The 17,936-nt window shown below is 41.5% G+C and overlaps 1 protein-coding gene across 4 annotated transcripts in view; it reads left to right on the top strand.

The window, feature by feature from the left end:
- The window catches only part of LOC138788039 (synaptotagmin-1-like), a 55,927-nt gene extending 38,462 nt beyond the window's left edge, over positions 1-17,465 (top strand). For all 4 annotated transcript variants that reach the window (XM_069965495.1, XM_069965496.1, XM_069965497.1 and 1 more), the window contains exons 3-9: positions 2,790-2,867; positions 4,380-4,547; positions 6,815-6,927; positions 7,854-8,243; positions 9,010-9,129; positions 15,976-16,087; positions 16,784-17,465. In XM_069965495.1, the coding sequence (XP_069821596.1) occupies positions 2,852-2,867; positions 4,380-4,547; positions 6,815-6,927; positions 7,854-8,243; positions 9,010-9,129; positions 15,976-16,087; positions 16,784-17,085 (1,221 nt within the window). In that variant the 5' untranslated portion in view covers positions 2,790-2,851 and the 3' untranslated portion in view covers positions 17,086-17,465. The remainder of the gene's footprint in view (positions 1-2,789; positions 2,868-4,379; positions 4,548-6,814; positions 6,928-7,853; positions 8,244-9,009; positions 9,130-15,975; positions 16,088-16,783) is intronic.
- Positions 17,466-17,936: the final 471 nt, after the last annotated feature.

The raw sequence follows: 17,936 nt of genomic DNA, 5'->3' as shown, positions 1-17,936 counted from the left end.
TAGACAAGAGTTGTGCTGTTTCTTGAAAGAGACTGTTTTTTTAAAATCCTATAATCCTTTAACAGTAGCTTCACACATACCAGATCTGCAGCGGATTTCACGCTGCGAGTTTGCAGCGAAATTCGCCCACCGCTGGTTCCACCGGTTCGCCTTTTTCCCCATCAGCCAATCGGTGCACGGCAGCACTGATTGGCTGATGGGGACCGCCGGGAGTCTCACACACAGCCGCGGCGCTGAGCAGATGTATGCTCCGGGACGGGGGCTGCAGAAGGTTAAAGGGGCCGGGTTACATATCCGCAGTGGAATGAAAATTTCGCTGCCGGTATGTGACCCATTCAACTTTACACTACCAGGATCCGCATCGTGAAATCCGCTGCGGATCCGGTATGTATGAAGCTACCCTGAAGGGGTATTCCCACTCAGACCACCTTTGAAGTTGTGACTCTCAAAGATTTTATTTAAGGAAGACAATACCTCTGGGCAACATTTAGATCTGCCACCTTTTTTCTATCTTCCAGGAAACAATAGTGTGTTCTACTAAAGGAAATGTCAAAGCAAATTGTGTGGTTGATTGCTATACGGAACATTTCAAGATACCAACTGACACTGACTTATCAAATGCCATTTGTGATCTCACAGACCAGAAGTATGACATGTCAATTCTTTGAGCAGACAGTGGCAGAGAGCAGAGGCACGCAAAACCCATTATATTGAGACACTGAGGCAGGCAGGATTCTGAGCGTAGTCCATGGCGGGCAGAATTCCGAGCATAGTCCACGGCAGGGGTTCCGCTGAGAATTTCCACCTGTTTTACTCAGTGTGCCCTTATAAGCCACATCCATGGCTGAGAGATGGTAATGAGCCACATTTAGCACAACAAGATCGTAGAAGCATATAGCTGATATAAAGTATAAAACAACTGGATAGATTAACCAACCTTAAGAAAGGTTGCATATATTTAAAGGGGGACAAATCTAACCTGCTGATAGCTCCCTATTGGGCACAGGGACCTAAGGATAAAGTTATGTCTCTTATACTTATCTTCAGCACTGTTCCTGTGCCGTTATTTGTTCCCGTTAAGGCGTTAGGAGCACTGGCGGCGTGGCTACCACCCCTTTAAGCACCAATCTGGCCAGTCGGGGACAGTAGCTCTGCCCTCCACACGCCCCCCTAATTATTATCAATGGAGAGGGCTCGGCCAAAACGGTGCTCGGAGGGGTGGCAGAAACATTTCTAGTGCTTCTAATGGCTTGTCGGGCACAACTAACAGCACAATAACGGCGCGGAGGATCAAAGTAAGAGACATACCTTCATCCTCAGCACTCTGTTCCCACTAGGGAGCTATCAGCAAGTTAGATTCATCTTTTTCCTTACATGCAGCTTCCCTGCAGGCAGTTGTCTAACCTGCCCATAGCTTTCCTTTAAGCAATGCCACATGCTTCTGCAGCATGTTTAATTTTTTTTTAACCTGATGTCGAAGTACTCCTATACTATATATTACTCCTACTATATATTGCTTTATTGGAGTGATATTACTCTGTAATATAACTTTTATTAAAATAATATAGTGTTTTATGTACATACTTTTGTAGATTGCCAGCTGTACGGGGTGACACGGCCCCCTCTGCTGTTGCCGTTTGTGTTGGGAACTGCAGGGCTAGAAGCAGAGTGAGCATTGATAGCAGGCACACAGTGATTGTGTGAGCCAGCCCCCCCCCCCGAAACTGTATATAAGTAAATACAGCACACAGAGGGGGACAGGACCCTGCCCTGTCGTTCTGTTCTCTCCTCCCCCATCCCCCCACCGGCACGTAAGTGACTTCGCTCAGGCGTCAGGGGTCTGGGAGAATGGAACACTGCAATGGTGCCGTGTTATGTGCATCGTGGGGAAGTGGGGGCTCCGCAGAGGGAGTGGTGACTGCTATCACTCTGCTTCTAGGCCTACAGTTCCTAACACAAACTTTGGTGCCAGCATTTAAAAAAGGAGTTGTGGCTAGCAGGGGTGTGAAAGCAGGGATTTTTATGCAAATCATAGCAGAACTGTAGCCTGGAGACAGTACACCACTGAAAGTATAAGTCTGTTTGGGGGGCCAAGGGCCCCCTAGGAACTTAGGGCCCTGGGCTACTGCCCGAAACGGACCTATTATAATCCACTACTGGTGGCTAGCATAAAAATGCAAAAAGTTGCAAACTGGGGGTATGTGCCAAACATTTGTGACTTCTACATGCCTTAAAGCAGGTGTACCTTCTTCATAAATTCCCATCATATTGCTTCTCAGTAAATTATATACCTGTCTCCTCCGTACATTTCTGACCTGATATCCCGCTAATGTCCCTCACGCAACCTTCGATCCTCCAGTGACCTCCGTCTGCACTCCCCCCTTGTTCGTACCTCGCACAACCGCCTTCAAGACTTTGCCCGAGCCTCCCCCATACTCTGGAAGTCACTACCCCGACACATCCGGCTCTCATCCACCATCAAGTCCTTTAAAAGTAACCTGAAAACCCATCTCTTCAAACTACTACAACCTATAATTCTGCATCACACTTGACTGGCTGCACTTTACCTCCTGTTTCTCTCCCAGTACCTTATAGATTGTAAGCCCTCGCGGGCAGGGTCCTCTTCCCCCATGTGCCTTCATGTAATGTGTCCTGATCTTGTACTGTTCCTGCTTGTTACCCCTATCTATTGTATAGTGCTGTGGAATTAAGGGCGCTTAATTAATAATAATAATAATAATAATAATAATAATAATAATAATAATAAAAAATCTATTTTCTATTCACAGGCATAAGTGAGCATGGTGGCAAATTTCAATCCTGAACAGAAAGTTTCAACCTTGTGTCCAGAATGTGCAGTGCATTTGGTAATATACATTTGACTCCTTAGTTTATCTCCACAGTCTTTGTCATATTACAGATATATCTTGAAGCTATCATATACTTCATCCACCACCACAACACTTAATGGTGATTTTGCCACCCAATAGATGATAACAATTACACTCTGAATGCAAATACAATAAAAACACAGACAGCTATACTTCTTAACTCCCCAGGTGCCATTTTTTTTTTTTTTAATGCATCCCCTTATTTTATTAGCCTTGGCAGCAGATGCCTTGCACTGGTTGCAAATGTTGAGTTTATAGTACCAGTACCCACAAGTAATTTTTTTGGTAGCAGTTTTGCCCAGTATTTTATTATTTAGCACATAATGGTATATTTTGTTGCCCAGCTCAAGTGCATAAACTTACATGTGGCTGGGTTTACACACAGTATATTTCAGGCAGTATTTGGTCCTCATATCAAGTCCTCATAGCAACCAAAACCAGGAGTGGATTGAAAACACAGAAAGGCTGTGTTCACACAATGTTGTAATTAAGTGGATGGCCGTCGTTTAATGGCAAATATTTGCTGTTATTTGAAAACGACGGCTGTTGTATTGAAATAATGGTAGTTATTTACCATTATATGGCGACCATCCACTCAGTTTCACCATTATGTGGACAGAGCCTTTCTGTGTTTTCAATCCACTCCTGGTTTTGGTTGCTATGAGGACCTGACATGAGGACCAAATACTGCCTGAAATACTATCATTGAAAATGAACTATCATTTAAAAAAACTTCTGACATGTCATAGCAACATGCAATGCTTTTACATAGTTCACAAAGAAGGGGTGTTGTAGCGTTCTGATGCCCTATAGCAGTGTACGCCACTTTGGTGGCAGTGTGGACCCAGCCGTAGCGATCTTCTGCCCACCATTCAGCTATAAGAATGTCTTTTGTTAGCAACTGAATTGTATCTTCTGTATAACTACATATTGGGAAGTGCAATTTTTCTTATTGTACTGTATGATTGTAGATCTTGTTCATCTTAATGAGATAGAAGCCGGTTGTGTGACACCTCTAGTGATACTAATAACATGCGTTTACATGGCCTCCGTCCTGGTGCGGATACAGCGGTGTCTCCCCATCTGCAGGACTACAACTTCCTTCACCATGGTAGCTGTAGTTGTGTAACCAGTGGAGAAAACACTGTGATCCGGTGTGATCGGAGAATGTCGGACGCGTCTGTCGTTGTTTAATGTGCCTTGATCTGTTCCTGATTGTAGTATTTTTATGACGTGTTTTCGGATCTTTTTGCTGTAATATATGCATCATGTATTTTATTTTTGTACAAGTTGATGTAAATAAACATATGATCATACAAAAAACAAAAAACAAAAAAAAACAAAAAACTATCATTTAAAAAAACTTCTGACATGTCATAGCAACATGTCAGACGTTTGTATTGGTTGGGGTCCGGGTACTTATCGCTTTTGTAAATGATGGTTACACTTTAAACTTCATGTGACTTCATTGTTTCTTTTCTCTTCTAGAGAACACAAGCTTCCGATACTTATCCCTCCAGATTTATCTGCCCTTTTCTGATACTTTGAAATACTGCCTTCTGGCTCTAGCAATTGCTTTGTTTCTGGCTGCTCTCATTATTTTAGCATGCAAAATGCACCAATATTATTCATATAAATCAGCATCAACTTTAAAAGGTGAGTACTATATTTACACCAGAATTTTGTATAGTCACATTACTGTTTAAAGCGTAACTGTCATTTCAGGGTCATTTTTCTGAAAACATTAAATATCTATAGTACAAGTGATTTTAAGAAACTCTGTAATAGGTTTTATGTACTAAAAGAGTTTTCTTCTGTAGTGAAAAAGCAATCTCCCAGCCTCCCCCCTCACATCAAATGAAGCAGGATTTCTGTGTCCATTATGTGGCTATGGAGAGGGGAGGGGCTGTTAGGAGTGACTGAGCACGGAGCAGTCCTGCACAGCACAACACCCTGCAATCTTCTCTCAGTAAGTTCATAGGTAAGCACTGACCTTTCTGACACCTGAATTTAGCGGTTTAGGTGCCCAGACAGTCTACAAACAGCTGACCTTCATGTCACCTCTTCCTGCTCCCTCATCTCCCTCAGCCCCTCCCCCCTTCATAGGCTTACAATGGAGAGAGCAGAGCCCGTCTTCACTGGCTTCTCTGTAATGAAGACGTGTTTGCCTGATAATGCACAGATAAGAAGTCAGGGGGGGAGGTTGGGAGATTGCTTCTTGAGTACAGAAAGAGGCTTTTTTGGCTGATGAAACCTATTACAGAGTTTCTTAAAATCGCTTATACTACTGATTTCTGCAATAAAAAAAACATGACAGTTACTCTTTAACAGCTGGTAAAAGTAAAAAAACAAAAAACAAAAAAAGACCGTATAATCTGAATAATACGTACAGAATAATCGCTTAAGCGCTTCTTTAGCAAACGACAAGCCGTGATTTTTTTTTTTTAAACAATAGGTGAAGATAAATTGCTATGAAAAGTTGGTAATGCGATTGTAATTATCATTGTAAATATAGTTATAATTGCATTTGTATATATACTATTAATATTTGTTATTGCCTTCGTATCTATATACTGTAAATGATGAGTTTTTACACTGAAAGACTTAAAACAGATTAACAATGATTTTCAAGTCATCTCAAAAGATGCGGTCAATGACATACAAACAATTTTTGTTCGTAATTTGATCCTTGCCATATTTACACCAGAAGTGTATTGCTTAAAGTGGTACTTGGGATTGGGGTCATTATCAGTGTACGGCCGGGGAGGGGGCGGATACAGAAGCCTCTATATCCGCCTCTCCCCAGCCATACAATAAAAATAACCCCATCCCGGAGAACCTCTTTAAATTCAAATGATTTAATGATTTTTTGCACAATAATCGGTCTGTGTAAAAGGCCCTTAACTTGTATGTTGAGCTTTACTATCTCTCTGATCTCCACTCATATACATGCACACTTGTCTTGGTGAATTGAACGCCTACTGTCAACACTACACAGTAGGCATCAGAGGGCTTCCAGCATAGTTCATAGTTCAGTGTATAGGTGCTGATGCCATCCATCACACCAAACGACTGATTGGCTGGGGTGCTTGGTGACAACACATTGCCAATCATCGCAGGAGCCTGTGCAACTTCAGAGACTCTCTCTGAAGTGACAAGCTGCTCAGCCAATCACTGGCCAGGATGGGACCGCTGTGGCCAGTGATTGGCTGAGCGGCCTGTCACTTCAGAGACCATCTCTGAAGTTCCACTGAAGGCTGTGGGGAGCATGGAGAAGATGGGAAGACACTGGGGAGCGTGGAGAGGAAATGTATAAACTTTACCATTACACTTTTAAAGCAACGTCTGCACGATACAATATCCATGCAGCTCTTGCTGCATGATAATCGAGTCATATAATAGGCAGCGATCTAGCAGATCATTTACTATATTGATTAGGCCATCTAATAAGGCCCTTAGACCCAGCACCTTACAGCTATCAGGCACAGCTCTCTGACACTCACTGCAGTGATTTAGAGCCCCATGATTCCTTAGCAATTCTGCATCATTCTAATAAGGGAGGCTGTTCCTGTTCCATGCTTATGAATTTCCACCCCACCGCAGTGATTTTAAGCCCTGTGATTACTTAGCAATACTGCATCATTGTAATAAGGGATTCCGTTCCTGTTCCATGCCAGTGGGGTGGAAATTCATAGGCATGGAACAAGAACAGGCTCCCTTATTACAATGATGCAGTATTGCTAAGTAATCATGGGGCTCTAAATCACTGTGGTGATCCCTGGTGGCTTCTTTCTGTCCAAACAGTATTGATTGATTATTTGCATATAGGGAGAGATCTATTAATGAAAGCCGATTATTGAGCATATATCAGTGAATACAACCCTTGTAATGCCTTTTTCTCACATGTAACTCTTTGCTCTTAGATAAAAAGCTCATCGGTGGTTCAAATGCCGAAAAGAAAACAGAAGGAAACATTCTTGTGAAAAGTTTATCTCCTGACTTTTTAGAGGTGGCAAGAAGGGAACAAGACTCAAAGGCAAGTTCAGCTACTAACTATTGCTCAAGGATCTTTCTTTAAAAAACATTTGGGGGGTTCAGGGGGAAGATTTTTGTCCCCTCCTGGTATTTACATGGTGAGGGTGACCAACCACCCTGCTCCACTTCTTAATGGGCACCTCTATCCCCCGATAGAGTGTTGATTCCAGTCCCACTGTTTTCCTAAGTAGCTAGCCAATTGGCATAGATAAGCCCCATTGACATAGGCAGCAATAAGACATGAATGGGAAAGGTTATTGGGTAAACTCTGTGATATTTGCATATCACAGGGAGAGAAAGGCTGATCGGTGAGCTTCATCCATTTTTTTTTAATCTACTGGTCAACTCACCTTTCACTGTAATGTTGTAGACATCACTTTCCAGCAGAACTGGAAGTCTTTGCTAAATTTTAGGTTTAGCACTGGGAATGTATTTTTATTTTTACATGCACTTGTTGTTGTGGGACAGTACCTCCCTGCCCCTTAATTTAACTTAAAGGAGAAGTCCCATAAAATAAAAAAAGCAGAAAAGCAGGAACATAATAAACAAACTATACTACTTACCTTTTCTTGTAGCCTCCTGCAGCTCTTCCAGCTGCAACATTATGTACTTGGCTCAGCGATTGCGCGCTCTGCCAATCATTGACTGGGGTGGGACACTGGCCCTTTCATTGACTGGCTGAGCGCGCAATCGCTCCGCTGGGTTGTAATGTTGCGTCTGGAAGAGCTGGGTAAATGGCACACCCGGTTTTCAGCCAAAAATGACAGCCAGTAGCCGTCCACAAGGCACGGGAGCAAGATCACCAAGATTGATGATCAGCTATTTTGTCTGAATCAGTCAAAGTATACCAAAATATCAACAACTAATGCTTTGCTGAAAACTGTTTTAAAGTGATCTTATTCGTAGTGATCTGCTTTTTTGCACTAGATTCAACACATGCAGAAGGAAATGGAGAAACTGGAAGTACATTTGAAGCCTTCACCTCCTAGTACAGAAAGCTTAGATGACCTGGGCAGTGACTCTGATCGTCCTCAAGGGCCAAGGGGAAAGCTTAAGTTTAATCTTTATTATAATAGAAAGGCAGCCACTTTAATGCTCAATGTCATTGAAGCCACAGATCTTCCAGAATACAGCAGAGACCCTTTTGTAAGGGTTCGAGTCTTCTCCAAAGCTGACGAACCACAATCTGAAGTCCAATCTGTCATACATGAATGTGAAACCAGGGTAGTAAAAAACAGCAGAAATCCTATATTTGATGAAGACTTTTCATTTTCTCTAAGGGACTACCCATTATCCAATTCAAGTCTAAAGCTTGAGGTACAGTTTCTAAAGTTATTTCAGCTAAATATTGCAAAAAATGTGTATTTCATATCTATTCTGTGTATTTTAAAGGGTTGTCTTATTATTATGGCTTGACGTCATCCTGTAATAGCAAGTGTACCTATTATGTGTTCAGCCATTCCCTTGAATAGCCTTCATGTAATGTTACAATCTCCTCGCAGTGACTACAACTTTCAGACACTGGGGCAACACAGTTTGCCTCACAAAATAACTATTATACCAAACAATTAAGGCCATATTTGGCCATCCCGGCTGCAAACCATTTAGTGTAATAGGTCATGCTAAAAGGCAATGATCAGCCTCCCTGCTCCTCATCTGTGCGTGTAATAGCACAGACAGCGAGCAGTGAACAAGGAGTAAAGACCCTATTACAAGGGGCGACGGAGAGGAGTAAACGAGAGCTGTCAGCGGTTAAGAGCTGGGGGGGGGGGGGAGGGGCGCGGGGACGTTGCCCGGGTGATCGCTGGATTGTCCGAGCAGCCCATAGTAGATAGCAGAAGTCTGCTGCCGCCGCTCCTGTTCCACGATCAGCCTACATCGTTCATGTCTACAGATTGTTGTATTCTATTAGACGAGAATTACGGCCGACTAATCATTTCGTGTAATAGGGCCTTAAGCGAGCACTGACCTGATGGGTTTTTGTGGGTTTTCTTTGTTTGCAGCCATGGCAGCATGCCCCCAAGCATGTATTTATTTTCTTTGAAAGGGCTGGTAAATAATTTTCTCTTATTTCCCAATAAAGGTAAAAGATTTTGACAAATATTCCAGGCATACTCTAATTGGTGAGATAAGGATTACACTGAAAGATCTAAAAGTTTCTGAAAGTTTGGAATTCAATGAAGACTTGCAGGATAAAACAAAGGTACACTATGTAATACGGTATATACTAAACTTTGTGTGATGACCCAGGGGGTGCTAGATGGTATTTGCTAGGGCAGGTGTTGCGATCCCGCTGTCTCAGGGCTTGGAGATAGAAATGCTCTCCATGGATCCCAAAACATGTCTGCTGAAAAACAGTGTAGGTGTAGCGCAGAGACACCACAGATTTTTTGTACAGTACTGAACTTAGAAAATGGTGAGCTACCGTAAGGGGGAACCTATTTAGATACTTGGAACTCTAGAGGGGCTCTAACCAATTGAGAAATACCTGTATCCACGGCTATGAAGTTCCGTCTATTGCTGGTGAAAGGCCCAGAGTGACATGAATCCAGGAAAACCGGACCCACCTTGTGGGTAAAGCTAGCTGTCAGGATTAGGCTGCATTCACACTTCCTGAGAATTGTCCATGGTTGCAGATCTGCGGCCACAGACAATTTTAGGTATCATTTTTACTCCTTCATGTACATGTACGTGGAATTGTGCTAACGGGCCTCAACTTCAGATGTACGTACATGTGAATTTGCGGGAAGGGGTTAAAATGCACCTATAGTTTTTTTTAAAAACGTAAAGACATATATAATGGAAAAGGAAACCAAAAACATAAGTTCTACGTTTCAACCCCCTATGAGTCTTATGGGTCCTTTGCAGTCGAAATGTAGCACTGATGTGTTTGGATTCCTAAATAAACCTTGAAGATTATTCTACCTTTGGATGCCAACTTGGAAACCTTTACCATTATATATGTACTTCTGAAGCCTTTATTTGGGAAAATTGGTGTTCTGGGGGAAAATTTCATGCCTGCTCCTGTGTCTTGAAAATCCACATTAAGTGCTTTCAACACAGCTGTGTAAACAAACAAAAAAATACACATATATGTTTGTAATCTGTGCTTATTGAAAAAGAATGTAGTGCCAAACTGCTTGGGCTCATGTTTGAAATGGCCCACTGAACTAAACATATAGGGCCACATGTATCATCCGTCGAACGAATGATTTTCGGTGGAAAGTGCCGATTTGCGTATTTTTTTATACGCAAATGGCCAATCTACAAATAAACTATTTGCAAATCGGCACTTTCCGCCGAGTACGCCAGGGGGGCGGAAAGGGGGCGTGTAGTGGGCGGAACGGAGGGCGTGGACTCAGAGTCCGCGCGATTTACCATCCGTTCCGCCCAAATGTACGCCGAAAACCTACTCCAGTCCTCAGCTGGCGTAGGTTTTCGGCGGTGCGCACCGGCGCGCACGGGATTTATGTAGAGGCAGTCCGCCTCTACATAAATCTCCGTAGTGCCGGAGCTGCGGGGGCATTTATAAGTCCGGCGTAAAAAACGCCGGACTTAATAAATGCCCCCCATAGCCTTTATTATTGCTGGTCTGAAATGACATTTAAGTTGCAGCTCTAGGACTCTTGAATCTTTCAAGACATTAATGAATAACTTTTTGTACTTTTGATCTTGGGTTAAACCTGGATTCTTATACTTGTTATCTAGAGATATGAATAAGAACAGAGCTCGATTGTAAGAGAGCTGCATGTGGCCAGCTGTGCCAGTGCATTATCCAGAAGTGGCAGACTTGTAAATTTAGACTTTAGTTCTTTCATTTCATCTTGTTTAGTTGTCTATGGTCCAACTGATTAAATACTTTTTTAAATATATTATCTTTCTATTTAGCCTATTAAGTAAGACATTTTTCTTTTCTAGTTTCGGATCTTAAAAGCTACAATGGGGAGAGTTATCAAACATGTCCTATGATGTACAACTATGACAGTTTACATGGCATGTTATATTTAGTGAAACTTGCTCATGTGAGAAGTTTATATACACCAATAATTTGGACCAAAATATGGTACACATCCTTAGGCCATGTTCATACAGTGTATAACAACGGCCGTTGCTTGATACAGCCGTCGTTGGCAGTGTCAGACAACGGCCCCTGTTTTACAGGTTCATCCAACCAATACTGCATTATTAGGTGGAAGAACATTATTTTAAAATCATTGAAATCCGTTCGCCGTATGAGTGTGTCTGAAAATCAATTAACCATTGATTTCCAGGCATTCTACGGCCATCATGACAGCCACACAGTGTGTGAACTGTCAGTTACTTGCGGCGCTGTTTCCAAACAATGGCCGCAAATAATGTCAGTGGCCGTTATTTAATACACTAACAACGGCCGCTGTTTGCATTGATTTCAATAACGCTCATTATTTTATGACAAGAATAGCCATTTATTTTATTTGCTAACAACGGCTGTTCTTGTGATAAAAAAATTGTGATTAAAAAATACGTAGTGTGAACTTAGCCTTAAGAGGTATATCCATCTTGACAAGTTATAAGATAGCAGACTAGAGTACAGGAATCCAAGCATCAGGTTGTGCATGCCCTGTATTCATTATCTGCAAAGCAGCAAAGAAAAAAAGTCTTAGGGTGGTATTACATGGGCTGAGCAGGGCCCGATAATACCTGTAAACGAGCGCCGATCTGCTAGATTGTCGCTCGTTTACTGGGCCTATTACACAGCCCGATAATCGTTTAGCAAGAGCTGCAAGGACATCGTTACCGATGTCCTTACAGCCCTTGCTAAACTGGCATACATTACCCATCCACGTTCCAGGGCTGCTCCTGCCGTCCGCTTCTCCCGGGGTCCCGCGCGCGCTCTAGCTTCACATCGGCCGATAGGCCGCTCAGCCAATCACAGGCCAGGACCGCCGTGGTTGCCGTTAGTCGCCGCTCGTGCACCGCTATTATACACAGCGGTGCACGGTCGGCGCCCGACAAAAATAGGTTCTAACCTATATCAACGATCAGCCGATGATCGTTGTCATCGGCTGATCGTTGCATTTATTACACGGAGCGATAATCGGCCAAATCGGGCCAATTCGGCCGATTATCGTTCCGTGTAATAGGGCCCTTACACTCAAGGTCAGAGGGGGCAAAGCCGTCACTGCTATCCACCACCCTATAAAAAAACATGTAGTCCAGATATGCGAATGACTATGTCCAATAAATGATATGGTGTAGGCAAAAATGATGTCTGTAGGTGGTGCTCAACTAGTAACTTGCTCATGCCAAAGAAAATAAATATCATCTGCTAACTAAATTTATACAAAAGGTGTATTTTGGGAAACCACTGTTATAATCTTAAAACAGCAACAGATTTTTTTTTTTACACATTTGCCAAGGCTGGGTTCACACTACGTATATTTCAGTCAGTATTGTGGTCCTCATATTGCAACCAAAACCAGGAGTGGATTAAAAACACAGAAAGGCTCTGTTCACACAATGGTGAAATTGAGTGGATGGCCGCCATATAACAGTAAATAACTGCCATTATTTCAATATAACAGCTGTTGTTTTAAAATAACAGCAAATATTTGCCATTAAATGACGGCCATCCACTCAATTTCAACATTGTGTATTCAATCCACTCCCGGTTTTGGTTGCAATATGAGGACCACAATACTGACTGAAATATACGTAGTGTGAACCCAGCCTTGGATTGTGCTACCTTCTGGAGTGTCGTTTATTTTTTCTTAACTGCTAGGTTCCCATAATGAATCTTGCAGGGTTACAGTCTTACAGCATGATTATCTTCTCATGATCCACCACCTGATTCTGATCCCACTAAAGTACATAAGCATGACTGATGTCATTTATCTTTATTATGCCTTTCCTAGTGTGTGTGTATATACAGAAGCAGTGAAAAGTCATAAGTTGCAAATGGCTTTTTATGCTTCATGAAAAGCAGGTCCAGATCTGGACATTTATTCCCAGAGAGGTGGGTGGTAGAGTTGCCAACTGTTAGTAACTTCCTTGGCAGCCTGTAAAATAGGGGAATTCTATCAATCAAATAATGTTAGAAGCTAGAAGTCTTTGTACAAACTTTATTGTGACTATCCCATTTTATCGTAAGTGCTCTTAAAGGGGTTATCCAGTACTACAAAAACATGGCCACTTACTTCCAGAGACAGCCCCGCTCTTGTCTCCAGCTTGGGCAGGGTTTTGCTGCTCAGTTCAATTGAAGTGAATGGAGCTTAATTGCAAACCGCACCTGAACTGGAGACAAGAGTTGTGTTGTCTCTGAAAGAAAGTGGCCATGTTTTTGTAGCACTGGATAACCCCTTTAAAAGGGTACTCGGATGAATAAAAAAATACTTTTTTTGTATATTTCTTTCATAAACTTCTTTAGTATATATTTAAGTTATATTGCAAAGTAATATATGTTTATGAAAAAAATATACCAAACAATACCCTCACACATCTTTTTTAAGGACAAAGAAGAAGAAGAAGAAGAAGAAAAAAAGAGGGATCTTGTATGCACTACTCCAGAGAATAAAAGAAAACATTTATTCTCTGGAGTAGTGCCTGATACAAGATCCCTCTTTTTTTTTTCTTCTTTGTCCTATATATCATTACCGGTTGTTTCTTATCCAGTTGGGATCAGTGGCAGCAACTCCAGGAGATCATCCATTGTTTTTTTTTTTCTTTAACATTTATACTGTCAGCAGTGAGGGACAACATGATCCCTTCTGCTGCCTCCAATGGCAACGTTAGGAACTGCAGGGAATCTCAAACCCTGGTCCCAGCACAGTTTCATATCCCTAGTGATACTAAGGGCCCTATTCCTTGGGCCTATCAATAATGTTAACAAGCGCCAATCTGCTAGATTGGCGCTTGTTTACTGGGCCTATTCCACGGGCCGATGATCTTTTAGCGAGGGCTGCATGGACATCGTTACCAATGTCCTTGCAGCCCTTGCAGCATACATTACCTAGCAGGGCTTCTCCTCCGCTCCGTCTTTATCCCGATCCCCCTCGCAGCATCAACTCCGGAACAGTCTGACTGAGCTGTCAGACTGCTCAGCCAATCACTGGTCACCGAAGCTGCTGCTGTGCGTGGGACCGGGATGAAGATGGAGCGGAGGAGAAACCCTGCAGGTAATGTATGCTGCTTGAATCGTCGGTCGCCTGCCACGCATCGCTATTCCACGCAGCGATGCGGAGTGGGTGACCAATGATTTTAGGTTTGGGCCTAAATATACGATCAGCCGATGACACGATCATCGGCTGATTGTTTTCTCTTTTCCACCGAGCGATTATTGCTCCGTGGAATATCCCTTAATGTCTATCATAATGTTTGTTATTCATCGACCGAACCATTGTTGGCAACGCTTATAGTTGTTAGAGTTCTGGTGGACAATGAAGATGATACCTTCTAGATGTTTCCAAAGACGCTGGATCCTGCAAGAAACACAGTAAAGCAGATATGTGACTCTTGAATATGCCTTCTGTAGTATGCTGTGGGCATTTCACATCACTGCTAAGAAAATAAAAAAAGATCTCACCTTCAGACACAATAAAACATTAGTTTAGCTAGTGGTAAATTTACAGACCCACTCAACATATAGCAATACCTTCATTAATAAAAGTCAAGAGTATATTAGTGCTTATTGATCACATAAATATTTAGTAAAAATGAAGCACTTAGGTGTGAAACACATGTCGGGCGGTCCCAGGGATCCCTGTGATACTGGTGAAGTACTGCTTTATATAAGTTGTCTTTAATTTAGTTATTATTCATTCTTACTTTTCTGCTCTGGTCAAGTACGCTTCTTTTGTGTCTCTTTCTGGTGACTACACTACCCCTGAGTCTCAGAATGTGCATTTACCTATTTTGACCAGTAGATGGAGCCTAAGTATTACGAATGACTCCACTAAACTCAACATAGTACTATTACACATTCTTAAAGGGGAACTATCAGCAGGTTAGATGAATCTAACCTGCTGTTAGCCCCCTATAGTGCCCGGGATGCTGAGGAGGAAGGTATGTGTCTTACCTGTTAAGAGCACTGCCCTGCCCCCACCGCATCATCCGGCCTGCCCGGTCAATGTAACAAAAAAAAAAATAAATAAATTGGTCCCACATAAAAGGTGAGTCATAATAATAATTTTTATAATAATAATAATTTTTATTTGTATAGCGCCAACAGATTCCGCAGCACTTTGCAATTCTGGGGGTACATACATAGACAAAAATAGACATTACAGAGATATGCATATAATTATCTATACATGAGGAGTGAGGGCCCTGCTCACATGCCTGAGCTTACAGACTATTAATCAATAATCATTCTTTATAGCATTTAAACCATTTGGAAATGGACGTTTTATGGAAACTGAAATAGATACTAGGTTATTTTTCTTGCCCATTTCATCCAGATTGAAAAATACATGTGGTATATGGTGGTCCATATGGTGGTTGTTGGCAACACTGGTGGAGGCAAATTAAGAAGACCCTAGATCTCTTACACAGCACCACCCTGTAATATATAGACTCAGGGGGAGATTTATCAAACATGGTGTAAAGTAAAACTGGCTGAGTTGCCTAGCAACCAATCAGATTCCACCTTTCATTTTCCAAAGAGTCTGCGAAGAATGGAATGATGGAATCTGATTGGTTGCTAGGGGCAACTGAGCCAGTTTCACTTTACACCATGTTTAATAAATTTCCCCCATAGTCAGGAATTTAAAAAAAAACGACAAGAATTTACTATAAGATACTTCATTAAGGTAAATATATTCAGTGACTACTTCTGGCTTCTCCAGGCAAATGCAGTTTTTTGGCCCCTTGATTTTCAAGTCTTATTACGCCTCCAATAACACAAATAAATTTAGACCTTATAACTAAATGATCATTTAGCCTGACCCCACAGACCATAAGTAAGTTTATATTCCAAACCACTTAATAAAGACCCCAGACCAGATGCCAAAATGAATCCACACCTTCAAACAACATCTATTGTTCTATCATATATATGTTTTTTCATTTGAAGGACATTATTGGAGAGGTGCTGATATCACTGAAATGTCTCCCTACTGCACAGAAAATAGAAGTTGGGATACTAAAGTTCAAAACAAGTTCCTCCAGCATTATTAAGGATAGAGGTATGTATTTACAAAGAAGACGATTTCCAAGATGTATAAAAGTGGGAAACTACAAACTAAAGAATAACTATACTTTTTAATGTATAAATCTAGTTTTTTGCTCACATTGCAGGAACACACAATAAAGTATAATATACGGGGAAAAAACTAATTACACATAAACTTTTTTATCTATACAAGCATCTCCTGGGCTTAAAGGGGTATTCCAGCACCCAAAAACTTGAGTTATCTACATCGTTGGGCATATGAACTTTGGGTCCTCAGCGATCTTCCCAACAGACCTAACTCCTCTGACTGAACAGAACAGTGGAACCAGCATGTGCATCAACACTCCATTCATTGTTTATTGATCCGCTAGAACAAGTGACTACGTTTTGTACATTTCCTCCATATATGTGTTTGCTTTATAGGGCAAAGAAGTGAGGTCTGCTGTACTATTGAGCACCACAAAGTAAATGTATGTGTGGGAAATGAATTGGATGTAGTTGCTACATGCAATTGCTGCGCTTTACACCTACATTCTTTTTATGACAGGATGCTGACTCATAACCCGAACATATTGTCAAATAGTCATGTGATTATGAGCCCTTTAGAAAACCTTCTATTATAATATCATGTCCTAATATTTTATGTGTGATTGTGTACAAATGCAACTTTTTTTTATATCCTTGTAATATTTTTCATTCTTCATTTCAGATGTATATGCCAGAATAGATGTATTCAGTAATCAACACAAGCAAAAGCATCAGAAATCAAGTCTACGAGCAAAATCCAAAGTGACAGTGTTCAATGAGACGTTTCTATTTAGTCTTCCTGACCCAGGAAAAACTCATTGCCTTATTCTTATCTCACTCTATGAAACGTTGTCCACTGGAAAGAAGCTTATTGGGCAAACTACGCTGGGCAACCAGAAGGCACAGTTCAAAGATAGTCATTGGGATTTGATGATGCAGACATTACGTCAGCCAGTAGCTGATTGGCATCCATTGTATATATAAAGAAATGACTCAGAGAACTGCTAAGTATATATGTGACGGTCACCTAGATTGTTAGCTGTGTGGACAATTGTACTTTTCTTGATTCTTTGAAGTCCAAATCACAACCAGAAGAACAAGAGGCTTCCTAAAGTTAAAAGAATTAACATGCACTTGCCACCAGTTGTGTCATATGAAGTGGCCATACAAAATGAATGAACTGATGCTGGAATTGCAAACCGTGGATAAGATGTCTGCAGAAAATGCATTTTGTTGTGTAATATAAATGAGCACCTGCCATTATTCTCATAAACCCTAGTGGATCTATAAAGCATAACTAATTTGAGTAGCTAAAATATGAAATTACTCAAATAAAAAGTCCACATGTTACCATTTAAAAAAAAGGCCTAAATTGTGTTAATAGCTTGTGTGTTTGCTGAGATATTTCCAGTTCTTTCGCTAAAAAAAAAAGAAAAGAAATTTTCTCATGGCTGTCTGCAAGTAGGTGTGGCCTCCCCTCCCCCTCATGAATGTGCACACCACAGCCATGTCCAGGCATGATGGGAATGAGTGAAAAGCCCATTATACACAATGGAAAATAGAAATATTCATATTTTACAAGCAGAATTTCAAGCGCATTCCGCATGCATTTTGACGCAGAATCCACTTGGAATTTCACGCCAATTCCTCAGTGTGAACCATGCCTAACTGCTCCTTACTATCCCCCACCATACCAGCATACCAGAACCTGCTTGGGACTCCAGGTGTCAATCAAGTCTTTAGGGGGAAGAAAGGAGGCATTACAGCTTGCATCTATTCAGGAGCTTGGAAAAGCTTAACTCCTCGTAACAGAGAATAAAAGCAGTTTTCTGCTT

The sequence above is a fragment of the Dendropsophus ebraccatus genome, chromosome 4, assembly GCF_027789765.1.
Source record: "Dendropsophus ebraccatus isolate aDenEbr1 chromosome 4, aDenEbr1.pat, whole genome shotgun sequence".
In the NCBI taxonomy this organism is placed as follows: domain Eukaryota; kingdom Metazoa; phylum Chordata; class Amphibia; order Anura; family Hylidae; genus Dendropsophus; species Dendropsophus ebraccatus.
Note: the sequence above shows the minus strand (reverse complement) of the source record. Positions and strands in the feature narration are given on the sequence as shown.